This window comes from Taudactylus pleione, unplaced genomic scaffold (genome assembly GCF_031769625.1).
Source record: "Taudactylus pleione unplaced genomic scaffold, aTauple2 ptg000186l, whole genome shotgun sequence".
Lineage (NCBI taxonomy): Eukaryota > Metazoa > Chordata > Amphibia > Anura > Myobatrachidae > Taudactylus > Taudactylus pleione.
The window spans coordinates 10,703,148-10,730,223 of record NW_028284588.1 but is presented as its reverse complement, the minus strand read 5'-3'; the positions used below and the strand labels follow the sequence as shown (position 1 = coordinate 10,730,223).

Here is a 27,076-nt window from a genome sequence, read left to right as displayed (position 1 = left end):
ACATTCATAGAAAAATGATAGTATGAATTGTTCCAAGCCTTATTCAATACCCTGTACTCTGTTTTACACTTTTTTTGTTTGTTTGAAGTTCAGATCATTTCAGACCTCCTGGCCATATTGAATAACTCTGTACAGTATATAGCATAGTTTTGTTTTGGCTGTTAGCCACCATTCAGAGATCATTGGTCTGATTCTACTACTATCCTCACTGTTTTTGAATATTCTTTTTCCAGAAATATTGCCTGATAAATTGGCATGGCGTGCAACGTGAGAGAGAGACAAATTAGCTGTGTGATGTGCTGTCCTGTACCACTTGTGACTGGACAGGCTTGGTGGAAAGTTAATACCTCCCAACATTGTCAGTTTAAAATTGGGAGATGGTGGGCATGACTGCAAAATGTGGGCAGCTCAAGCATGTCATAGTCAGTGTATGCACACATGTAACAAACACAACACCCTCTCCATGCGCATTACCACGCCACGCATAAACAACACAATTCATTGCCACATACACTGGAGATGCCTGCTTCCAGTGTGTGTGCTGTGGTAACTATTGTAGGGCCTCACATGTGTAATAACCACCAAACAAAAAATATCTATCTGAGGCTTTCGTGCAACAGAGTCTCTTGCTAGATTTTATTAAACTGTGGTATTTAATACATGTCATAGAAAAGTCACTTCTCTATGTACCATATAAAAGAAAGTAACATAAGCTTCTAAGTTTTTTTTTCTGTCCTTAACTAATAGATCTTTGTTTTCCATTTTAGGTAGTCACAAACCCCAAAGCCAAGGACAGAGTGGAGACCACAGCCAGCATAATCCTTCCAGAGGCAGCAATAACTCAGAAAAGGCACATGGTATGAGAAGACGAATAGTAAAATGGAAGGGAAAATTGTTGCTTGCATTGATCAAATTTACTGTGTTGATGAGTGGTCTGACTGACCGTACACACAGCACGATGAGCAGCCATCGGCTGTGTAGCACAGCGGACGCGATATGTCTGTGAATGATGTCATTCACAAACATTTTGATGGTACAAACTGGCCGAAGCACACACAATATATTGGCCGATCAATTGATCAGCCAATATATCTGCCAGTGTGTATCCAGCATTAATAGCTGATTGGTTAATACTTTATCTCTCTCAAAGATTATTTCAGACATTCTGGCCATATTAAAGAACTCTGTATATATCTTAGATTGTTTTCTGCTTTCAGAAATCATTGGATGGATTTCTACTTCTGTCCTTGCTGTTTGTGAATATAATTGTAACACCTGCTCACCTTTATGTGGTATTGGTTATTGGGTCACACAATACTGGCACTCTTTGCCGTTCTGTATATTTCTGTTATAGGCAGTGCATCCACCCCAGTCTGCATTCACTTAATGGTGTAGGAGAATCCACCATGGGCACACACTGACTGGGATATATTATATATCAATATCATATCATACTCTCATAGTACAGTGTACAGTATGTATAGCAGAGGCGCTGATATGTGGAGATGTTGCCCATAGCAACCAATCATATTTTTTCTATTATCTTCTAGAAGGAGCTAGTTAAATGTTAAGTAGAATCTGATTGCTATGGGCAACATCTCCACATCTGAAAACTCATACTTTAGTAAATTAACCCCCTAATGGTTTTAATAATAGCTAATATAACATTCCCCTTCCCCCCTCACTGATTGTAGCAGCCTAGCAGGTCCCATATCCCTTATAATACCCATTATTACACCCCTCAGACAGTGTGACTATAATGATTATATATCAGTACCCTCCATCCCCCCCCATTTTTGTAGCACGCATAATTTAGTTATTGTAGTATGCAAAAAAGTGCATGCATGAAATAATAAATATATGAAAGAAAAAGTATTTACTTCATATGTTTGTTCTATGTTCTCTATATTATTTTTATACCCATTGTTTATATCATGTCTATATGATATGTGATGTCCATTATCACAAGCAGCACAAACAGTTATAAAAGCTGTGTTTACTTTGCTATATGACTACTATTAAAATAAGACTGCTGCTTTGGGCGGTATCCAATCTGACGCCGGCAGTTGGTTTTTGTTTTCGGACCTGATGCAGTTTTTTTACTGCTAAAATAGTGAAAACGCATCGGTCCGTGAGCTTATTACGGATCCTATGTGTTTTCGGAGAAATATACTATTTTTTCAACTGAAATAATAGGATATGGGGAAAAAAAATATTAGTGAAAAACAGGGATTATCGGTGAAAAATCCCCATTTTTCGCCCCCAACAAATATTGGGGCTAATTGGATACTGGTCTTTGTGTTGCTTTTTAAGGTTTGTAATGTCAGTAATGTTTAAAGCTTGAAAAAGTTGAATATAAGGAGGAAAAACTGCAAATAATGTAAGGGTCCTAAGTCAGGAACCAAAATATAGTTCTATAGATTGTTTTAGGGAGGGGGGTCCCAAATCGGTATCTTGCTTAGGGCCCCATTAGGTCTAAATCTGCCTCTGCTTTAGTGAACCCATTAGCAGGGTTCTTTTTACTACTATTTTACTACATACATGCTTTCCAATGCTGTCTCCAAGGATTAGTAGCAAATTAGCTTACTCTACTTACTGCATGCATGATGTCAGGGCGAGTTGCTTCAGTCCATATAGAGCTTTCTTTAAGAGACAGACTTCTCCTTCTTTAAAAATGTTCCTGCAGTAATATTCTGTAGTATATTCTTCATGTTAATTCTACATTCAGGAAAGCTAAGTCAAAGTCTAACTGGTAAGTAGCATGTTGTACAAGGCAGATATAGCCATCACCAACCATAGTATACTGTATTTTGTTACTAGAGAGTAAATTTCACCATAGTCAACACCTGATTTTTTTGTATAGCCTTTTGCAACAAGATGTGCTTTATAATGGGTGATAGTCCCATCTGCTTTCACCTTTTTGCAAAAAATCCACATGCTCTTGACTGTATTGTAGTGACTTGGTCTCTCAACTACAGTTCATGTATTGTTGTCATTGAGTGATGTAATATCCTTGTCTTTTGCTAATTTCTACTCATACCAGTCATCGCTTGACTTTTTCTCTTAGATATTTTGGGGTTCACAGATGTGAAATTTTCAAATGACTCTTAATTACCCTTTGGTGGGTTCCATTATTATCTTTTGCAAAAGTCCTTTTCTATGGTTGGATGTCAACGTAATTTCTTTTTTAGACATGTCTCCAGCAACCTGCATATCCAATATCACATATGTGTTCCAGCTTTGTTTTAATTAGTGCTGTTTCTTGGAATATAAAATATCTTGATGTAATAAGCTTTCTTTTCTTAGGATTCCAGAGTCGGTATCCTTTACTTTTTTGGCAATATCCAAGCATGATACACTTCATGGACTTGGGATCCAGCTGATATCTTCTTTTTTGGGGAATGTATACATAAGAAATACTTCCAAAAATTCTGAGATGTTTGATATTAGGTTTTCTTCCAGATCACACCTATATTGGTGTTTTGTCTTTCAGGGCAACTATGGGAGCACAATTCTTTAAAAATACTGCTGTAGGTACTGCTTTAGCCCAAAGGCACTTTGCCACAAGCCAGCATCTTTAAAGCTGGCCACACACATAGCGATATTTTACCCGATCTGGCAGAATCTGACATATTGGAATGGCAGATCGTGTAAAATATGGCCAAATTGAGAGTAAATCATGAGTCCCCAATCACGATGTGTTGCGTGTCCTCGATGGATGCACATCACATCGTCAGATCTACCGTGCGGTAGGGCAGATCTGACAATTTGGGACACAATGTACTGGAAAAAAAAAGTTAAGATGCAAGATAGCTCGTAAGTCAGATTGGATGCTTTGTACTCCAAATCGTGTGTAGGACTGCCGGGGAGCTGCCTGGGGAGATCTCAGGGGAAATCGCACACATCGTGGGATTGTGTGCAGATCGCTGTGTGTGTGGGCACCTGAAGAATAGATTGAGCTCTTCCCACTATAGTACGGTTTGCATGCTTAGTTACATAAATTCGCTCTTTGGTGTATGCAATGGTCAGTTGATGTTCAATGCCATGTTTCTTTAGGTAGGCCTCAACATTTTTGTTTAGATATTCTCCTCCATTTGTCACGATCCTAACTAATTTCTCTCATATGCTATTAGTTTGTGTTGTGACTTAGCTCTGACACATGTCCCGTGGGTCAGGATATTCTGATTTGCCTGGGAATTCTGCTCAGCATGCAGGCTGCAACACCTCCAGTTTGAGCATGAGACTGTGCTATTCCTTCCATGACTGATTATTCACCTAAAGTCTACAGTTTCCTGATTAGTAGTGTTTGCAGTCCAAATAGTAGTGCTGGACTTGAACTGCAGAGCTCATGAACATGCATTTGCTCTCAGGGACTGCTATACTCTCTACACTTCAACAGCATGCTAGTACTCACGCTGCACACCAGAGTTCCCTCCAAAACTCTGTATGGGCGCAGCCATGTTGGACTCCTCCACCATTCAGAGCACTGCTCCCAGACCAGCTGACTGCAGCACCCAATCACTGAACACTCAGTCCTATAAGTTCAACTTCCTGACTGGTCCAAATCTCCAGTACAAGCTTAAAGCTTAGCTACAGCTTTGTGCTGACTTCCCTGGTACTTTGTATCTGCACGGTTCCAGTCCGATACCTGCTACCATCAGTTCCAGTCTGATACCTGTTACCATTGTTTCCATTCTGATACATGTCAGAGCCTATCACCGCATAAGAATCCTCTGTGTCAAAGACATACAGCTGTCTGCATCAGGTGCCTGTTGCTATTACAGTCCCTCTAATGTTTAGCACAACACATTTTACTCTTGCAAACTGGACTCTGTGTCCTCTCTGCTGCAAGATACTGATATCTATGATTTTTGTCCCCATAGCTGGTACATACTGTATAATACATTATGGATTTCTTTGACTTTAATTTCAGCTCCTACTTTTAGGTGGGTAGTGACTTTTCCAACTTTTATAGCTGTAAGTACTTTGGGCATATGTATCAAAGCTTGGAGACAGATAAAGTGGAAAGAAATAAAGGACCAACCAGTCAGCTTCTGCCATTTTATTGGCTGTGTTTGAAAAATGACAGAGCTGGTTGGTTGGTACTTTATCTTTCTCCACTTTATCTCTCTTCAAGGCTTGATACATTTTCCCCCATATCTCCAATTCCTCTGACTGTGATAGCATTACACATGTTCATTGTAGTGAACCACTCTTGATTACAACTGAAATGTCTTGTGGCACCTGAGTCAAGCAGACTCATTCTTACTTTTGCACTTCTTTCTCTGAGCAGTATCCACATTTTTCAGTTTACAATCAAACGTTTTGTGTCCTATCTTATGACATACAGTACATAACACTTGCACTTTAATTATCTGGGCTTGGCATCTTTAGTGTGTAATGCAGCATTGCCATGGTGAACTCATCATAATCAACCTGTACTTCTACGTACATTAATTGCTGAGATAGGGACATCATTCTATCAATGTAGTCACTCATACTTTTGGATTCTTTCAAAATAGTGTTATACAGTGAGCACCTAAGATTAATTATTTTCATTGGACCCTTATCTTCATACACTGTCCATGGGTCTGTCCACATGTTATGTGCTGACATCTTTCCACGTACTACAGAATAAACATGCTGTTTAACACTTAAGCCAATAGTTCCCATGGCCTTATCTACATCATCAGGACTTGGACTATCACCTGTGTTAACAGTAACATTCCACAACTTCTAACACTTAAGTTGCATTTCCATTTCAACCTTTCACATGGGATAAATCTCTCAGATTTTGCCTGGGACCATAACCTGTTGATATGTGTGTACTATTATGTGTTGTACTGTACACAAGATGGTGAATAGTGAATAGACACCAGTGGAAAGAACAATTTGGAGCACACCAGCTGGATAGACTTAACCAGGAGCTTTGGTTTATTTATAGCGCACAGTAATCGTACAGCCATACTAACAGATACACATATGGGCAGTGGAGATGGAGTGGAGCATACAGCGGACCAGCTGGTCATTTATGTAGGTGTTGGCAGAAGGATTTGTAGGATTTGCCATGGAGCTAAGTGGTACTGTACACCGCCGTGTACCACTGAGTTGCTCAAACACAATTAGGAGCCAAGTTATGGCAGCCATCATGGTTAGGTATGGGCAGATACTTCTGGTGTGAAGCAATTTGGAGGGAAGTGCAGTAGCGCACCATGTATGCCAACAGATGGGTGCACAGTAATTATTTATAGGACATAGAAGCAAATTCCTGCTGATCATTACATATAGAACCTCCCCAAAGACAAAAAACCTCCCCCCTTTCTTTCCATTAGCACTCATAAGCTTGCTGTACAAAAATTAATACCTATCATTGCCCCAAGCTAATATTAACTGATAAATATAACACAAAAAACAGTGCCCAGTTCTCTAAAACTGCCTACAGTTTGATGACTTTCACCTTTCATGTGCAGAATGTAATGATGCATACACACGGTCCATCGTTATCGTTTGATCGTTTATATCGTTCTTTTTTTCAACCCCTCTAACAACCAAACAATGGTCGATGTGCGGGCACAGATGGTTGATATCTATATCGACCATCGCCTGTGCATGCAGGCCAGCCTGGTCGATATCGCCCAGGTTAGCCTGTTTGTTCTAGGGACCCGCGATCGTTAAGTCGTTAGGGGGTTGGTGCATGTTGCTGGATGTTCGATATCGAACATCCAGCACAGCATGGCGATCAGACAACGATATCTGATCGTTGTCTGATCGACCCGTGTGTAAGGGCCATAACTCTTTAATATAAAATGCCATTTTCCTTATAAAGACAGTGTACAGGTATTCACTTTCCATTCAAAAGATTAATGTTCCATCTCTGAATCCCTATTGTAAAAATGGGAGTTTATATTTATAAATGCACTAATAATAATCTAAATAAGTGACTTGATCTGAGCTTACAGTCAAAAACTAGACTGCTCAAACCTTCATTTATAGCTTGATTTTTTAAAGAATGCTATATTTTTTCAAACAGAGGTGGTATGCATACCTCCTGCATTCCACCATTACATCGGAAGTGACACGTATTGCATGTCACATGAATTGTTTGAATGCTGCATCTAACATGCATAGATAGTACTTGCAGTACATGCTTAATTCAGTTATCTTATATTTAAAGTGAGAGGACAAGAAGTATGTCTTTAAACTTTCTTTTACTAATAGCTAAATATTATGATAGCCATTTTGCCTGTTACATGTAATAAATTCACTTTTTTATATATTTTTGCCATTAATGGATACTTCACAGTTTTTATTCTTTTTACTTCTCACATTCCTGCACATTTAGAAATCCTCACACCTAAAAACCTTTACTAAATCATCTTTAAGATTTCTGGCTCTTTGGTAGATTAATTTTGTTTTTTCAAGAATTATATTCCCCAATGCTGGATCTTTTATCACAATACCCCAATGGGTGGTAATGATGTTCTCTATTTTCTTATGATCTTGGTGACATATAGAGATAAAAGACAATTTATGATCTTCAGATTTTTGCCTTTTTTTTCCTAAAAGGTTTTCCCTTTTTATAGCATCTACCATCTTTTGTGCTGTCGTAATTAATTCCTCTGTATATACCTTACTAGAAAAAAAAAAATCACCTGGGACTCAGATATTTTATCCTCAGTACATTTTCTCTCTATACTTTGAAACTGTCCCACAGGTATGTTTTTGAGCTAGTTCCAATGATGTTCACTATCCAAATGAATATAATTTGATCCATGGGTTTCCTATATGTTTTCATATTTAATTGATTTGATTTCACATATGCAATGTCAAGAAAAATTGATTTGAGACAAACTGGTATCAATCATTAAGTGAATATTATAATCATTTATGTTTAGCTGTTTGGAAAACAGCTCTAAACTGTTACAGTCAGCTGACCCAATAAAAAAATGTAATTGATAAATCAGAACCAGGACACCAGGCCCTCCACCATTTTACTCTGGGGCCAGATGGTATTTAGCTCCCATTGCACCATTGATATAGCTGTGGGCGAACCTGGTGCCTATTGCCATACTTATGAATACAAATAATAATTCCTACCAAAATAAAAATAAATATTGTCCAAAATAAATTAAGTGCTAGAAAGAAAGACACTTTGCAATTTCATGTTTTTGACTGAGATTTCCAAATAATATTGGACAGTCTGCAGAGCCCAGGCAGCTGAACATAGGAAATAACCCTCTTGCCATTTAACTTGTTTTAATTTCCTCAAGAAATCACCTATAACCTTAATATGGGAATGATATGTACTAACCATGAAGATGGAAATCAGTGTAAGCATAAGGATTACTGGCCAAACTCTTCTTCTATATATATATATATATATATATATATATATATATATATATATATATAATATATTCCATTGCAAATCCTCTTAACAGTTTGTATTTTCTCCCCTCATTAAGTTTTTTTTTTTTTTTTTTATACCATCCTTATATTTATCCATATCCATTATCTGCTGGTTGGTTAATTTTTTTTCTTTTCATTTTTTATATGCATTTCTTTCCTTCTGTGTTACAATTTCTCATAATTATTTTTAGTATTAGTATTTTTAATAATTTTTTCAACCTCATCCATTACTAATTTACTAAAGCTCTCAATACATGGACCTTCAGATAAGAGGGAAACATTTTTTTTTCTTTATTTTTTAACATTAATATTTTCCTGTAATTACCTATTATCTGTCTTCATACAAAAAAAATATTTTAATAGTTAATAAATTTATGAAGAGCAACATAAAAATCAAAAATGTTTATTGAAGTTGAGGAAAATAATTTTAATCCCTTCCTTAATAGGGAAATTTCATCCTTAGAGTGGGTTTTTTACATCCTCCATTTTTTATTTCTTTAATTGATGTTTTGTTTCTTTTTTATGTTTTTGTTGATATGTTGTTTTATTGGGTGTGGTGTGACTTGACTTGTCGACATTCAGAATGTGTATACCAGAATGTCGACCAGTTCTGAATGTCGACAGTCAGAATGTTGACGTGTAGTGACATCACTAGGGGGTGTGGGTCACACTGGGTGAGACCATCTGAGAGGGTGACACCAAATTTGCAGCACTGCAGTGGTGATGGATGACGTGTGCATGCGCATATCATCCAGTGCTGGGAGAGTCTGGATGCTTCCCAGGAGGTCCTGGAGCGCTGCGCAAGCCCCCAGTGTGAAGCAGAGGGGGGCGGGCACTAGACACACACCCCCTTTCTCACACATACACCTTTGGCATTTGCAAGGGGTCTGGACCCCTCGCATCCATTGTGATTTCTCTATCGACGTGGTCATTAGGTCGACAATCAATATGTAGACATGTATTTAGGTCATGTCTGGCAAAGCCTATAGTAAGAAGTGGCAACTTCATAGGGAACTCACATTTCTTGTCCCTCTGATTTTGCTGTTGCCATCTTTAGGCTAGCAGCCATAGTGCTGGTTTTACTTTTACGTGGAGGCCCACTGATTAATATCAGGGTATACAAGATCTGTGCTCTTAATTATCAGCAGCAGCACAGATCTTGCACAAGGGGAGGCAGCTGTAACAGATATGTCTCCTATGAGGTCTTTCTGTGGCTTATTCCTTTCTATCTAGTTTGTAAGTTGTGCAGGCATATCTGCATCTTCTTTCCCTCTACATAGCTCACAAGATGCTCCATCAGCCAACCCCTTCTCTTCCCATTCTACCTCTCTAAAGGTGCGTACACACTAGACGATATTTTGCTCGATTTGCCTGATTAAGACGCATCGGATTGACAAATCGTGAAAATATGTCGAAATTGTGAGTGTCCACTCATGTTCACGATGCAGATGCGCGTCCCTGCGGGTCGTACACCGCATCTTCAAATCTTGCCTACAGCAGGCAAGATCTGTCAATCTTGTTAACAGCATTTAGGTCGTTGGTCAGATCGTTTGATCTTGTTTGTCTGGGAGTGCAGGGGAGTTGCCGGGGGAGTTCAAGGGAAATCGTTGACAACATCACATATATTGTGAGTCGTCTAGTGTGTTGGCACCTTTAGAATGGAGACAATGGAGTGCAACGTGGTGTATGACTGAGTTTGCATACAGATTAATTCATACTCCTGTTTATTGAGCATTCTCACTATGAACAGCAGCATTTTGCAGGGGAAAGGTGCAACTCTTCATGAATTCCATGTCTATAAGAAAATCTAATTGTATAGGTTAGATGCAGTCACCATGTAACCAAACGATAGGAAAAATGTGTAATACATTTTAACAGCTCAAATTTAATCATGGAGTGTGTATAATTGAAAATATTGTTTTAGCTATTGAAATTAGGTCAAATAAAACATATAGTAAATATGATGAAGAAACATTAATTAAATTGGTGCCAAAGAGTGCGCTGCGAGAACTTGCGGAATTTCAATGCATCTCATGAAAAAGTCAAATTGGCTTCTAGCTGTTTGGGAACCTATGAATAAGTGGTGGCAGTGGACAAGGGTTTGATCTCTGGGTGCCTGTTAGAATAGTGGCTGAGATTCAAGATATTCTTTTGATGTAAAAAAATAAAAAGTACAGTTAAATAATTTGCAAATAAAGAAAAAAGTAATAGAAGTAGTATACTGTCACCATGTGACCAAATAAAAGATAAGAAGTAGAAAATTTTACAATATAGTTTAACCAACATGTAACATGATTTAAAAAAACATGTAATTAAAAAAATGTATAGAGATTTGATATGGGATTTTGAATTTATTTACCATATAACATCATAAAGTGTAGATATTATATTGATGCAGGTCCTCACTTTTATATGTACAGACCAAAATATTTATCTGATTCTTTCGTGCTGCTTGATCTTATTATTATGTGGTATTAGAAAAAAAAATCTCATGGACAAGTCACTTCTATGTAAACTATGAAGACACTTTGGGTTCAATACAAATGGGTGCGAGTTCCCTTGCGGTTCGAGTAAGTGATCCTGTACGATCTAAGAGATCATTGTGTCTATTGCAGGTAGTTACAGCCAAGGGCAAAGTGGTGGTCACAGCAGGCATAATCCTTCCAGAGGCAGCAATGACTCCAAAAATGCACATGGTAAGAAAACAGTAATAGCAATATGGTATTATAAATTGTTTCATGCGTTGATCAATGCCCTGTACTCCGTTTTATACTTTTTGTTTGTCTTAAGATTGGTTCAGATAATTTCAGACATTCTGGCCATATTAAAGAACTCTGTATATTGCATTGATGTTTTTGTTATTTCTTAGACGTCATTATCATTGGTCAGACGTCATCCTCACTGTTTTTGAATATTCTTTTTCCAGAATTTTTGCCTGATAAATTGGTATGGCAAACAAAGTGTGAGAGCGAGACAAATTAGCTGTGTGATGTGCTGTCCTGAACCATTTGTGACTGGACAGGCTTGGTGGAAAGTTAATACCTCCCAACATTGTGAGTTTGAAATTGGGAGATGGTGGGCATGACTGCAGAATGTGGGCAGCTCAAGCATGTCATAGTCAGTGTATGCACACATGTAACAAACACAACACCCCCTCCATGCGCATTACCACACCACGCATAAACAACATAATTCATTGCCACATACACTGGAGATACCTGCTTCCAGTGTGTGTGCTGTGGTAACTGTTGTAGGGCCTCACATGTGTAATAACCACCAAACAAAATATATCTATCTGAGGCTTTGGTGCAACAGAGTCTCTTGTTAGATTTTATTAATCTGTGGTATTCAATGCATGTCATAGAAAAGTCACTTCTCTATGTACCATATAAAAGAAAGTAACATAAGCTTTTACATTTTTTTCTGTCCTTAAATAATATATATATTTTTTCCATTTCAGATAGTCACAAACCCCAAAGCCAAGGACAGAGTGGAGACCACAGCAAGCATAATCCTTCCAGAGGCAGCAATGACTCAGAAAAGGCACATGGTATGAGAAGACGAATAGTAAAATGGGAGGGCAAATTGTTGCTTGCATTGATCAAATTTACTGTGTGTACAGGTGTTTGGCTGACTGCCCATAGTCACGGCACGATGAGCAGATATATCAGCCATCGGATGTGCAGCACAGCCGACGTGATATGTCTGTGAATGACGTCATTCACAGACATTTCGCTGGTACACACTGGCCGACGCACACATGATATTTTGGCCGATCAATTGATCAGCCAGTATATCTGCCAGTGTGTATCCAGCATTAGACGTTGATTGGTTAGTACTTTATCTCTCTCCAAGCTTTAATAAATTTCCACCAATGTGTTTATTCCATAGGTGTATAAAAAAAGAAAATTAAAAATTCTAAATTATCATAATATTATCATAACATAATCCACCCTAATGCTAGTAACACTCTAAAGCGATTTGTCAATCAAATCGACAAACGGCACAATGTTTCTAACAGTGGAAGGTCCTGATATCGGCAGTACACACTATACGATATTTGTTAAAAACCTGCCAATTTGCTGGAGCATTAATAGATAATTTGCATTTGTCCGTCCACAAGGATGATTAGGTAAACATTAAAAATCGGAGGAAATAGGGCCAGATTGTCGAGATTTCCCACACTCTATACAATATTGTGACCTTAATTGAAACCGAGCATATTTGGGCTGTTTTATCAGCGATTGACCAAAACCATCTTACCTACACACTACAGAAAAATTGGACCCTTTTAGTGTGAGCCATGTTTTTGTTATATGCTGATTTTATTTGTTTTCATATGAGTGGATACAAATAAAATAATTGTTTCCAGCCACCTACTGGCACTGTTGCACTAGATATTGTTCCTTTCTTTTTCATGGGTAAAGTTGTGTCCATATACATTTGTCCTCCGTGTGCTACAAGTCGCGCTACACATAATGCAGGAGCTCCGTGTAACTCGTTAGCACAGATCGTCTTTTAGTGCAAATTTTTACCTTCAAATGTGTCTTATTCGTATTACAATGTGAATAGGTAGCAAAAGCTTCTACTGATTAAAATTATATGTGGTATGCTTATATTCTGTGCGGGTGTATCTGCATGCGAAATGCTACGTTACGGTGTCAGCGGCTGTAACACTGTAATGAAGCGCTTCACAAGCACTATGCACTATGTTAATCATGCTGCGGCTAAGGGGGGACTGTGAGCGATCTCGCAGGACCCCTTTTGCTCATGTGCAGAACAGGTCTTGCGCATCCGCAGACACCCAAACATCGGATATATACGGAAATCACCGGGTTTACGTACAGTACATATCTGAATCAAGCCCACAATCATTATTATCTTTTATTTTCAAGGTGTCACAAATGTTCCACAGCACCATCTATAAGATGGAACATATAGTTAAAAGTACGCACTGATGGGAGATTGAACTTTCCAGTAATAAATAAGTACACAGAATGATATATAAACATAATTCATAAGTACAACCTGTGGAAAATACCTAAGCATTTAGAAATCACAAAAAGACAGAAAATTTCTACATTTGACAAACATAGATACGATATTACAGTTATGCAGAAAAGCTGTATGGTTACGATTTCAACCCTATCGCATACAGAAACAATGCAGCATAGGACATTACAGGAGCAATTGAAGAAGACGGATAATAGATAGACATGACAGATAGGATGACCCTGCATGTTATTGACACAAATACTACACATAACTTGCACCTAACATGACTATAGTCACTGAATCCTCACTGTCAAAGTAAATGGAACAAATTTGGAACTGAGAACTCCAATTTCTAATTTATGTATTTATTATTATATTTAATACCAGTTACTTATATAGCACACACATATTCTGCAGTGCAATACAGAGAAGGAAACTGGAGTACCCAGAGGAAAACCATGCAAGCACAGGAGAATATACAAACACCACACAGTTAGGGCCATGGTGGGAGATGAACCCAAGACCTCTAACTATTACACCATCCATGCTGCTCATTAGCATAACCAACCTTGAATCCCTGTAGGTTCTATAGAGGTAGCGAGAAAATACATCAGGGAGCCATAGAAATAATACTTTGAAAGGTAACCAACCAGCAGAAACGGTAATAGGCAGCTGCAAGTTAATCAGCCAAATTCTACTGTATATTTCGCCACTACCCAAGTGAGCCATAGAAGCCGTGTGAAAGCTAATACCCCAACATTGTCATTTTGGCTCAAAGCTAGCAAAACACCTAACTACCTAACTTGCTTTATATAGCAAGTAATTAGAAGATGCGAAACAATCACAACTGTGCATCACAATTTCAGACAAACATAAATATTATAAGGCTCTTCTAAACAAATGAGCCCGCTCCCATGCAAACCATCAGAGAAACCATGTGTAAGCTTACACCAGTACTGCCATTGTGGCAAGTTATCATAGCATCCCAACTGCATCTGTCACATGGCGAGTAAGACACAGTTATGGGACAATTATCAGATGTGCACATCACCATGTCAGGCACCCTTTATTTGTATAAGGTTCGCAAACAATGCCAAACCAGCAAAACAAAATAAAGCCCCTTCCTCAGAGATACATACTCACTGCCACCTTATGAAAGAACCTGGAGGCAAACCTTACATAAACTGTTACAGATGTGAACAGAATTGTTGGTACCCTTCCAGGGAAAAAGAAGAACCCATATTTTTCTCTGAACTAACTTTAAACTGACAAAAGTGATTTGCATCTATCATTGTTTATTGCATATTTAATAGAAATCAGATTTAGCATTTGATTTTTGATTTAACATAGTATTTTAAATAAAACAAATGAAAATAGCTTTGACAAAAATAATGGGACCCTTAACCTACTATTTTGTTGCACATCCTATAGAGGCAGTCACTGCAATCAAGTAGTTTCTGTAGCACTCAATGAAACTTCTGAACCTATCAATAGCTAGTTTGGCCCACTATTCCTCAGCAAACTGCTCCAGCTGTCTCGGGTTTGATGGGTACCTTCTTCAGAATGCATGTTTCGGCTCTTTCCATAGGTCGATAGGATTCAGGAGCTCATTCAGAACCTTTCGCCATGCTGCGCTCTCTCACAGCAGGGCAATTGTTGCCAACTGCGCATGTGTATAAAAGTCGTAGTGCGCGTGCGCGAACCAGTCACTGCGATCGGGAATCGTGCGCTCGTAGCACAAAGACTGAGCTCTACTTTGAGTGACAGATAGTGCTGTTTGTGTGTGGTAACATGGGAAGGTCCAGGAAAACGGGAGAGTGGATGAACGAATGCAGGCGTCAAAACTGCATTCTTTGGGCGTGCATAATTAGCATGGAAGCGTCATTGTACATGTCACCTGGTTGTATTTCAGCCTGCAGTGATCGCAGTGCTTGCAGTGGGGTAGGGTCTACCTCAAGGGCTGCGAGCAGCTCCGATAGCGCTCAATGTTACTGATTAATCATACACTTCCTGGAGATGACATGTGCTTAGAATGAAAAGTGGGCGTCATTACACCGGCGTGCAATCACTCTGCCGTCGCTCTCTAAGACATAGAGGGCGTCCTTATTCCTGGCCGTCCATTCACAGAATTTGCATATCCGCGAGAGAGCGCAGCATATCGAACGGGTCTGAATGAGCTCATCAGTTCATAGCTCATAGAAGGCCTTTCCTGAATAGTCCAGTGCTTTTAGCTTTGTATTTTGGGTCATTATCCTCTTGGAAGACCCAAGATATGTGACTGAGACAGAGCTTTCTGACACTGGGTAGTATGTTTCACTTCAGAATGCCTTGATAGTCCTAAGATTTCATTGGGTCCTGCATAGATTCAAGGCACCTCATGCTAGATGCAGCTAAGCAGCCCCAAAACATAACCGAGCCTCCTTCAGGTGTCACAGTAGGTATGGTGTTCCTTTCTGGGTAGAAAACTACAGGCTTCCCATGTGACATAACACAAATCTAAAGGAGATAGGCTAACATAAAGTGGTGATAGGCATAAGCAGAGGGAACAGTACCACAGCAGGAGAAGCAGGCTCACTGTAGTGGTGGAAGGACCAACAACTGGCACATGTGCAGAAAAGTCAAGTTAGGGGCAAGCGGATAACCTGCAGAGAAGAGTGGATGGCACACTCAGCAAGACACCAAGGAGGGGTGGGGGTGGACTTGCGAAGGTGGGGCATGGGAGAAGGGAGGGGAATTTTAAAAGAGGAGAAATATGAAGGAAAGGACAGACTGCAAGGGAGAGCAGAAGGTAAACACAAACTGGAAAGAACAATGAAAGCAAACACAGAAGTAAAGTGACCGCACAAAAAGTCAAGTCAAACCACAATACTTTTTCAAAGCAGACAAATAAACAGTCCATTCACAGGAAAAAAGGGAAACATGGAACACAGGTGAGGTGAAGGGGTATGGGGCACAAAAATATGTTGGATGAAGAAAAAGAAAGACTGGAAAAGTAGAGCAAAGAGAGAAAAGCACAAGGAGAAGTAAACAGATGTAAGGATATGCATAAAGGTAAGGGTTAATAAGCAGACAGGGAAAACCGTGAATAAAAATGGAATTGGTGCCTTAAAGGTGATATGTTACTCCATCATAATAAAATAGGTCCTTCCCATCCTTTACCAATCAAATGCCGGTTTTGCTGATATTCCACACCCGGCTGTCCCTGATGGCATAACGCAGTTCAAACCGCAGTGCATACAATATCAGTTATTTAACTCATTACAACAACTGGACACAGCTACTGGTCAGTGGTTTCAAATTGTTTAAGTTTACAATTATATAAGTTTATACAGAGAAGATTCCAAGTGGGGAATGCGATTCATATGCATTGATGCGATGTGCCATTCTGGAACAGCACCTCGCGTCCAACAGCATCGCAAACTTGCAATGTCAGCACTACCATAAATTGCTGATATGTGGGCATCACCACAAATTTAATTTGCCCTTTCCCCCGAAGGATTCAATGTAAAGAACCCAATACTTATGCAATTCCTGTCTCAATGGCAGACAGAAGGCCTGATTCAGCAAGGATCGTAACTGCAATCGTGGCTGCGATTACACACGCAGTCTCACTGTGATGATATGCTAATCCATTGCGAACGCTATGCCATCACAGTACTACATAAGGTCACCCACCTTACCTTACACACATCCGTAAGCAAGACTGCGAAACCATCAGTAACATCGAGTACAATCGGAGCCTCACGCACACTTGTACAAGGTCAGACTTTACTCAGGAATTGTTAACCTCAGCGCGCACACTGTGTACTTGAACTGCATGCCCCTGCAATGGCGTTAGAACGCACTGGCACGCCTGCGTTTCATTGACCACCCCCCGTCACCACCCACAAACGGCCCTTCCTGTCATTCGGTCTGCGTAGTCATTGCGATCGCAGTCCTGATTGCAGTGGCTGGTTTGTGCACGCACAATGCAATGTATACGCATGTGCAGAACGCAGCAATCGGCTGATTGCATGTGTAATTGCAGTTGTGTTGATCCTGGCTGAATCAGGCCCAGAGTCTGACATTGAGAAGGATGTAGTAAACATGTAACTATTTCCTAAAATAAAGATGTGGCCGCAATCCAATTACAAAAGATGATCTTTTTAAGAACAGTAACAATGACTACGCAAGGGAAATTAACTGTTGGATGTGTGGCTATAAATCTGATTTTACCACAAGCCCACATATTGTGAAAGAAGTGTTAATAGCATGTCTATATTTAAGAAAGGAACCAGATTCTCCCACAACCATGTACATTATGTTCTTTTGACTGTTCAAATATGAGCCTCCTGCAACATCGATGAATGTAAAATTGCCATTGTGTTATCATACTAGTGCAGTAGTGTATCGGGAGAATCAATGCCTCGAACATCAATCTGCCATTTAAGCTCAGGCCGTTGTCAACTGTTATCCATATTAAAGTTCAGCGAATCAGAGTAAAGGCACTTCATTTTATATTGGTTAGCTCTTATAAACGTGAAAAGATTGCTCAGCTCATCTGGAGATCTTGCTATAATTTATTAATCTGCAGTATTTTTCATGAAAAAGACACACATTGTCTTTTCAAGCTTTTTTTTAGCTTTAATGAAAAAGATCTTGGTTTTGCCTTTTAAATTACTGCTATTAATATATCAGGCAGACTTGCCGGGAACTCATCATTGCCTGCAAGTTGCAGCTACTACAGTACATTTACAGACCTTCCTACTTTTGGAAAGTACGGATAGGGGCTTTTGCATGTGCCAAAGTTACGTGTCTGGGAAAAGGGGCATGGCCTTGTAGAAATGCCTAACCCACAAGCCATGCCCCGCATTTTAGTCATGCAGGGGGTATGCCCAGCACTCTGGAAGCTACGGGGCATGCCCCCATTCCCTCTTTCCACTCAGTACAGTTTTTTTTTTTTAATTATTACCGCTTTAAAAAACAGGCGGACTCGCCGAAATAGCGCAGATGTCTGCTTCTTGCAGGCTGTTACATTTCCTCCTTAGCCTGTGATATTTCACTGCCTCACATGGAAAGTCACTTCTTTGTGTGCCATAAAAAGATAGTCAAACTGGCTATTAGCCTTTTTTCTGTCTTAAACTAAAAGCTCTTGCTGTCCATTGCAGGTGGTAATAACAGGAACAACCAAAGAGAAGATCAGAGTGGGCATAATCCTTCTGCTGGTAGCAAAGACTCCAGAAAGACACATGGTAAGATAATTGCAATAGTAAAATGCTATTCACTTATTGACTTTCACGTACTCATTTACACTTTTTTGTATTTTTTTATTTTATCTATGTCTGTATATCTTATAAATGAGAATGTCTGTTTGTTTGTGTGATTGCGATAAACTCCACAACCACTGAACCAATTGTGATGCTGGTTTCACCATTGTGTAGGTACCTTTCTCAGGCAGGTTTTAGGCTAAGGATCATCACGATCGGTCATCAGGGTGCTGTGGGGAGGGACCCCTGCACTGCTCTCGGCAAGTCTAAATTATTTTCAGCCCTGTGCTCCGAAGAGGAGCTTTTGCTGTGAGCAGTGAATGGAGTCAGAGCCTGTGGTAAAAAGGGCAGCTACCACCTGAGGAGACCTATTACAAAAGTGCTGGTGTACCCGCTGTTCAGGGACCCATTATGTGCGGTGGTCAGTGAAGCTCCCTGTCATCTGGAGAGGCTGCAACATTGTCCTCGGTGAATACCAGAGGGCAGTCAGTGGGGCTGGCTCAGTACAAGTTTCTAGAGGTGGTTCCTGTGCAGGAGGCATGCCTCAGTACAAGGGAACTGATGTCCAAGTGGCAGAGATCACCAGAGTGCAGCCCACAGAGGGAGGTAGCAAGCTGCCAAGGGAGAGATCGGTAAATGAGAACGTCTGTTTGTTTGTTTGTTTCTTTGTGTGATTGTGATAAACTCCGTACCCACTGAACCAATTGTGACTCTGTTTTCACCATTGTGTAGGTATGTTTCCCAGGCAGATTTTAGGCTAAGGATCATCACAATTGGCTGTCAGGGGGTTGTGGGCGGCGCTTCATGGAAAGGGGTCCCCTGCACTGCTCTCAGCCTTTTCTAAATTATTTTCAGGGCAACCAACTGAGGGCGGGAGCTGGCTGCCTAGGGAGAGATCACTGACTTCCACCCGAGCGGAGTCAGATACTGCTAGTTTATTTATACATACAGATTCGCATAATTTCAGACAATACTTTGGTGCCCTAGAGTCTCTTGTTAGAATTTATTAATCTAGCTTTTTTTCTTTCTTGTTTAAACCAATATATCTGGTTATCCTTTGCAGGAAGTCACAACAGCCACAGCCAAGGGCAAAGTAGAGATCACAGCAGGCATAATCCTTCAAGAGGCAGCAATGACTCCAAAAAGGCACAAGGTAAGAAAACAACAATAGTAAACTATTATTTGAGTTCTACAGTACTTCTGTCTTCTTACTGCTTATTCCTGGAATTTTTCCTAACAAATTGTCATGGAAACAAGATGAGATGAAAGACACATTAGTTGTTTTACATGCTGCTCTGTCCCTTGGTTACTGGACAGTCATGGTGTGAAAAAAGTGAATCAGTGGGGTGCTTGGCCTGGAGTAGCATGGCGTAGGTCGCATTCTGCCATCTTTCTCGTGAAAATTCTGTTTTTTTATTCTGTTCTCCTGTAAGTTCTTCCCCTGGTGTGCCTATTCTGGTGGAGCATCCACTCCTGTCTCTTTGGAGTTGGTGCCAGGTTGCTGGAATGGTGTTTCCTTGCTACTGTATTTCTCCAATAAATAGTGTGGCTGGGTACTCTGCCTCTCTACCAGCTCCCGCGGCTGACCACAGAAGTGTACTTACCTGCAGGCCTTGTTTGAGTTGTTGGCTGCATTTTATGGTATCCTGAGAGTGAGTTCCAATGCCTGTCTCCTCTATAATTCCTGCTGGCGAGCTCCTGTGCTTGGGGTGCGCGGTGTGCTAGCCGCCTCCATCTTACCACTGGGATCCTTCATGGGTGTTGCTTCTGTCTCCCTGCTGTTCCAGAACTCCTGGGCGACGGACTTCATTCTTTGCAGGCTCGTTCCTTCCTGCGGTGATGCTGCCTTCTCTGGATCTTTCTATTACCGGTAATGTTTCCTTGTGTCGGCGGCCATTCTGTTTGGGTGAAGTGTGGTGCATCCCAGTTCCCTGATCTCTATGGCTCCCGCTGATTACTGCCTGCATTGTCCTTCCATTCAGGGCTATTTCTGGAAGTCTTTTTACATCTTCTGGCTGCTACATGGTGTGGATATGTGCCTGGTGTCTCTCATGTCATTTTTTCGTTGTGGTCTCAGATCACACGCAAAGCCTTTCATTCTTCATTTGTCCCTACTGTCCACTTCCATTATGCTTGCTCTTCAGCAGACCCTTCAGGGTATTGGTGTCTCTACCCAGAGGTTTGTTGACAGAATTGGAGATTTAAAGGTGGATTCTTTCCTTCCCTGTCAAGCCACTCAGAGGGTTTTGGAGTGTGTCGATGTGGATGAGCCTCTGACCCCTGCCTCCGTAGTCTTCTCTTCTTCAGTACAAGTTCACTTATCCTTTCTATTGGCTCCGGTTACGTCAAAGGTTGTCTACCATTGGGTCTTCGGGCACCAAGATTCTGCTTTGGGGAGTCCAAAAATCCATTTTCAACTCCTGACATTTGTGATGAAGCTTCGGGATGTGCCTTTCAAATATTTCATGTACTTTTCTATATACCTCCGGGTGAGCTGTGGCGGGGTGTTTCCTTTCACTATATGTTTTGGGTGTATTTATTTAGTTTGGCAGATGTAGGTTGTTTTTATAATATGCGACTATTATAATTGGGATTTGTAATGGTGGTGTATTTCTGTACTCATCCCTTGCCCCTGCTTTTGTTTTCAAAATCTCTGAGCACGAATGGCACCTTCGGTTCTTTTTTAAATTTTTTACCTATGGTAGGCGGTTTTGTCTATATCCCATTTTGTTTAGTAGGTTCTTCTATTTTTTATATATATTGCTATATAATACCATTTCTGTCTTATTTATTCTTGTACAGATGGGCCCATCTAGTTTGTTGCTCATAGCGCGCCATTCAGGCCTCTGTGTCACGCCATGGAACGTTACGTGATGGCTGGACTTTGGCGTTCCGTGGTATTCTTCAATGAAATATACGCTACGGCATGTAATACACCACTTAACCGCTGGGTGACGAGTGCTCCACTGATGTCATTTGTACTGAATACCATACTGTTAAATTGGATAGATATCGCATTCACGCAGTGTATTTGCATATTACATGTTCACACAACCAATCTTTTTAATACCACATAAGCTCTTAGAACGGGACGCAAATCAGTACACATACTGTACATACAGTAGCTGTACAGTAGTGTAATTGCCCTGTTCTTATCACGGTATAAACGATACTGTACATTAATGAGACGCACGTACAGCTTGCAATGAGATGGGATGAATTATCTCTAATGATGGGGTACTGTGTATATATGTACTAGTATAATATTTTGAAAGGAAGAATTTTTTTTATTATTAAAAACAGCAGCGGGTGGGTGGAGTGCACAAGGATGAGCCCGCTATTGACATTGTACACATTGTCTGCTGTAATTCGCAGACATCACATCACATACACAACAGGGGGTAAATTTACTAAAGTAAGAGTTTTTAGAAGTGAGTTTTAAAAAGTGATGTTGTCCATAGCAACCAATCAGATTCTAGCTATTATCCTCTATAAGGTGCTAGTTAAATGTTAAGTAGAATCTGATTGGTTGCTATGGGCAACATCACTTTTAAAACTCACTTCTAAAAACTCTCACTTTAGTAAATTTACCCCCAGGTGTGCTTCTTGACATGGTTGGCGTGTGGGTTAGTGGTTAGGTGATTGCCTTGCAACAGTGCTTGTCACGTGTTCGAGACTTGGAGAATAAAATTATTATTATTATTATTATTATTTTTTTAAATCTTCATTACAGGATTTAGTGATATAGTGGTTTGATGACTTCAGAAACTGGTAGTGGGCTCTGTTTGAAAGAAGGGTCTCTGTATTACAAACTGAGTGTGCGTTTTAAAGCGCAAACTTGCGGCACTATCGGCACTGCCAGCGCTTTGGTGGCTGTCTGCTTCAGGGGGTTACAATGGGATCTGTAGCGCATGCCCAGTGGAGCCGCTCCATACGCCAGTCGCGCTATGCCATGGCGTATGGAGCGGCTCACACACAGTGCATCACGTTCCTTCCCCCAGAGCAAGCAAGAGGCTTTCATTACCATAATAAAGGATGCTCTGTTATCCATTTACTGTAAGCTGTCAGCTAAAGGTCTTCCCTTGTTAACTGAAAAGGCGAGGAATGGTGACCATTGCCAAGGACACCATCCACACATGAATGTGTCAGTTTCTTATAATCTGAATGTGCGTTTTAAGACGCACACTTGCGGCACTGTTCCAGACTTAGACACTATAGTGATTTCATGACTATTTAAACTAGTAGTAGGCCCTGTTTAAAAGTGAGGTCTCTGTATTACAAACTGATTGTGCGTTTAAAACGCACACTTGCGGCACTTCCGGCGCTGACCCAGACTTAAATACTATAGTAATTTCATGAGTTCAGACACTGGTAGTGGGCTCTGTTTGAAAGAGGGGACACACACTTATGGCACTGTCGGCATGTCAGCGCTGTGGTGGCTGCCAGCTCCGGGCCTTGCACATGGGATCTCCGACGCATGCCCAGTGGAGCCGCTCCGGAGCCATGTAGCGCCCTGCTAGTCGCGCTATGCTGTGGCATAAGGAGGCTCATACAGTAGTAATGCACATGCCCAGTGGATCGGGAGTCACATACAATGCATCAGGTCCCTTCTCCCAAAGCAAGCAAGAGCCTTTTATTACCATAATAGAGGACACTCTGTTAGCCATTTACTGTAAGCTGTCAGCTCATGGTCTGCCTTTGTGTCCTGAAAAGGCGAGGAATGGTGACTATTGCCAAGGACACCATCCCCCATCTGCTTGGACAACTAATATGCCGCTATGAAGTTTATTTTATTTTCCTTTTGGTATGTACAGTAATCTATAACTGTAAATAAAAATATTTACACAGAAATCTCCGGCAAAGTGCTACATAGCACTGCAGATCGCAGTCCTCATTATTATCAATGGGGACTACGATCTGTACTAAACTCCAAAAAGCAAAGCTTTTCTGAGTTTAGCATCGGTAGTTTATACCATCTTCAGATGGTTTAAACTACTGTTCGTCTATGGGGTCTTTAGGGGAGTTGGACCGTTAATAATCACAGCACCGCAATTATTAATACATAGACCCCCTACATAGTCTTATATGTACATACTGTGCTACACCTGTAATATACAGGTTGCATGGTAACTAAGGCTTACCCAGGCGAGCCTTGACTATCATATTCACTATTATAGTTAAGCTTGGGTGGAGGCACTGAAATACTAAAAATGTACACCACTTGATGGGAGGTTAAGGGTGGGTATATTAGACAACAAGGTAATTGGTAACCAAGAGTCCCTTTAGAGGCTAAAGGGGGGTTTACATATCTACAGTACTGCTATCTCCTAGTAGGGTTTGGGGGAGGGTTAGCATTAGGGTTCGGCACTAGGGGGAGGTTAGGCACTAAAGGGAGAGGGTTAGGTTTACGGTGCAGGGAGGGGGAGGTTAGCTTTAGGCACTAGGGGGAGGTTAGGGTCAGACACTGGGGAGGGAGGTTTAGGGTAGGGAGAGGAGGGGTTAGAATACTGACCGATATGTGTCAGTATTCCAACCCTGTCGGGATGCCGACATCGGCATTCTGACCACCAGGATCCTGGGCGCTGACATTTGGTACCCATCCCATGTAGGACAGCTGGTAATGCACTCCAAAGATCGTAGTAGTGGTAAGTAACCTCCTGTCTTCCTCAATGGGAGGCGTATAATTTTTATTATAATAGTGCCCCTTTTCCCTCCTGGAAGGAGAGTGGATACAGAGGGGAGCAGGGCTTACAATGGTGGCTCTGTCTGGCTCTTGTATTGTGCGTAGAGGAGACTTCATGGAGCTGTTCATGGGATCTGTCCATCTCCTCTGTAACATGCCCAGAGGAGGAGCAGTAGTATCCCCTTTAGTTCTACTCTTGAGTGCACTTTCTGCATCTTGGACGCCTGCCAAACTGTGTTCCTACCCTCAGAATGGGACAGCAGCAACACTGACAGGATCTGGCTTGTGTCATGGTTCTGATATTCTGTAGATCTGGCACGGGACCTAGGGTATTAATTGAAGAGTGCAGGAAACGGGGAGGCTTCAAGATACCATGACTCATAGATAATACAGGTACTGGCAGACTAGAGACACTAGGAATCACGGACCGAAGCAATGCAAGGATACTTGAATTGGAACAGGAACCCAAGCCACCGGGCAGCCTCTTACCTAATGGTCCAAGGACCAATCAGGCCAGGGAACTACTCCAGTGACAAGAAGAAAGTGAACTTAAAACAGTATAGTTCTAACAGTCTGGACCTGGGAACCAAGCCAGGAATCGGAGTCTTATGTAACCAGGGAAGAACTAATGAAGCTATATCCCTGGTACAGCTCTGACGCAAGACCTTTACCATAATCCGGAAGGGGAACTCAGGATAGGGAGACACTTCAGGAACACACAGTACAGATGATGCTCGCACAACGCAGAGTGGAATCCACGCAGGTGATAAGATGTGTGGCAACAGCAGATGATATATACTGCAGGTAAACTGACCGAACTGGAGCTGGAGTTGGAAGCGGCTGATAGATGGAACACAGCAGTAGATGGAATACAGATAACGATGATCAGTCTGTGTGCATCGTGGAAGCCACTGCGCTGAGAGATGATACACAGCGGTAGATGGAATGCAGACAACAGCAAGCGGTTTGTGTGCGGCGTGGAAGCCGCGGCGCTGAGATGGTATACAACTGTGATGATAAACAGTCCCAGTGGTTATCTGTATGCGGCATGGAAACCGCAGTGCTGAGAGACAAACAGTGATGGTACAAGTGGGTAATGGTTGAGATTCAGCAAGGAAAGTATCTGCAGGAGAAAACTTTGGAAACACAGGAGACACTGAGCCTGGAACAATCCTCAGGAAGGAACACCATTGTTCAGGCAATGAGTCTTTCCTAGGCCTGGAAATATATAGGGAGTGGTAACAGGTTTTTGGCCAGGCTGACCAGGGGAGCAGCCAGGTGAGCAGTAATCACTGGGATAGTCTGTTGGAGGTTTTAGACACAGCATTTGCGCTCACCCAGGCCTGCTCCCACTTCCACAGATGTTCCTGCCAGAGCTACCACACGAACGGAAGCTATGACTGAGCTTATCGGACAACTGGCTGTAAATAAACAGCTGCCAGAGATTTGTGCAACGTCCAATCCGCTGGGTTGCCCTGGTCACTAGATATCAACTTCTCCTATGGGCGAGCATTGCTGGGCACACTTGTTCAGTTGAAGGCCTGGTACAGGTTTCATCCACCCTGAAGAGGATGTTATATTCGGCCTATGCGTTCGTACTTTAGAAGTGCATGTTTGAGAGATCCTCCATTCATAGGAGCATTCTCCTTAAGATCTTTCTTTCCAGGGGGATTTTTTTTCAGCAGGATTTAGACCCAGATATTTCATCTCCTTCTGAAAATGATCTTGACAATATTCAGGAATTTGAAACATTGAATCGAGCTGTAAAACAAGTTTTACATACCAAGGAGTTGGAGGAACTTGAAGCTCCAGATTCATCAGATTCAGACAGGTTGTCTGTTTTCCCTCATTACCTCAACTTGAGAACCTTTAGAATGGGTCATGGTTGAAACCGGATAAAAAGTTTCAGATTTTTGGGAGATTGATTCCGTTTTATGCTCTCCCTTCTGACAATAGATCGAAATGGGAGTCTACTACATTTGCCAATCTTTCTTATTGCTTATCTATCCAGGACAACTTCCATACATTTTCCAGGTTCTGGTTACAGTATCTTGATGATAGTTCTGATCACAAGCTAGAAGCAGCCTCAAGAAGCATCTTTTCAGCAGCAGAGGATTCTTTTAGGTCCATCCTTGTATCTGCTTGGGTAAATAAATCAGTTGAGAGTTGAGCAGATCTCTTGTTAGAGGGTTCCTGCTCAGGTAAACCACGCTCGGACTCCTTTAGTGGAAAACATTAGAGCATCTGCATCCGATTTAGGTGAAGTGACTATAGATGCGGAATGATTAATACTTAATACTTAAATCTGTTTTATCTGTGGTGGCAAGGCTTATCTTGAAGCTTTACCATTTGGTGGAGAAATTCTTTTCAGTCCAGAATTAGATAAGATCATCGCATTAACTACAGGTGAAAAAAAAATCACTCTTCTCCCCACTTCTGCACCTAAGTCAAAAGATCCTTCTTTTCAGCCCTTTTGCATGCAGGGTAAGCACAGAGGTCCATGTCATATGGTCAGTCATCTGCATTCAGAGAAGGACATTCTAGAGGAAAGCAAGCCTGGACAGGCCATCTTCCAGATACCCGAACTTCAAATAAACCTGCAGCATGACAGGGGTTGTCTCCCACCCAGAAGTTTTTATGGTGGGAGCCTGTCTAATTTGATTCAGTGACATGTGGCAAAAGATCACCTATGACATCTGTGTGTTAGTGATTGTTTCAAGAGGACATCAGATAGACCTCTTTG

General features: G+C 41.1%; 1 protein-coding gene across 1 annotated transcript in view; it reads left to right on the top strand.

Moving 5' to 3' along the window:
- The window catches only part of LOC148519656 (NFX1-type zinc finger-containing protein 1-like), a 371,972-nt gene that overhangs the window by 53,330 nt on the left and 291,566 nt on the right, over window positions 1–27,076 (top strand). Inside the window, exons 5-10 of the mRNA XM_088476329.1 lie at window positions 768–859; window positions 1,456–1,462; window positions 11,025–11,105; window positions 11,870–11,959; window positions 19,714–19,803; window positions 25,046–25,054. Coding sequence (XP_088332455.1) covers window positions 768–859; window positions 1,456–1,462; window positions 11,025–11,105; window positions 11,870–11,959; window positions 19,714–19,803; window positions 25,046–25,054 — 369 coding nt within the window. The remainder of the gene's footprint in view (window positions 1–767; window positions 860–1,455; window positions 1,463–11,024; window positions 11,106–11,869; window positions 11,960–19,713; window positions 19,804–25,045; window positions 25,055–27,076) is intronic.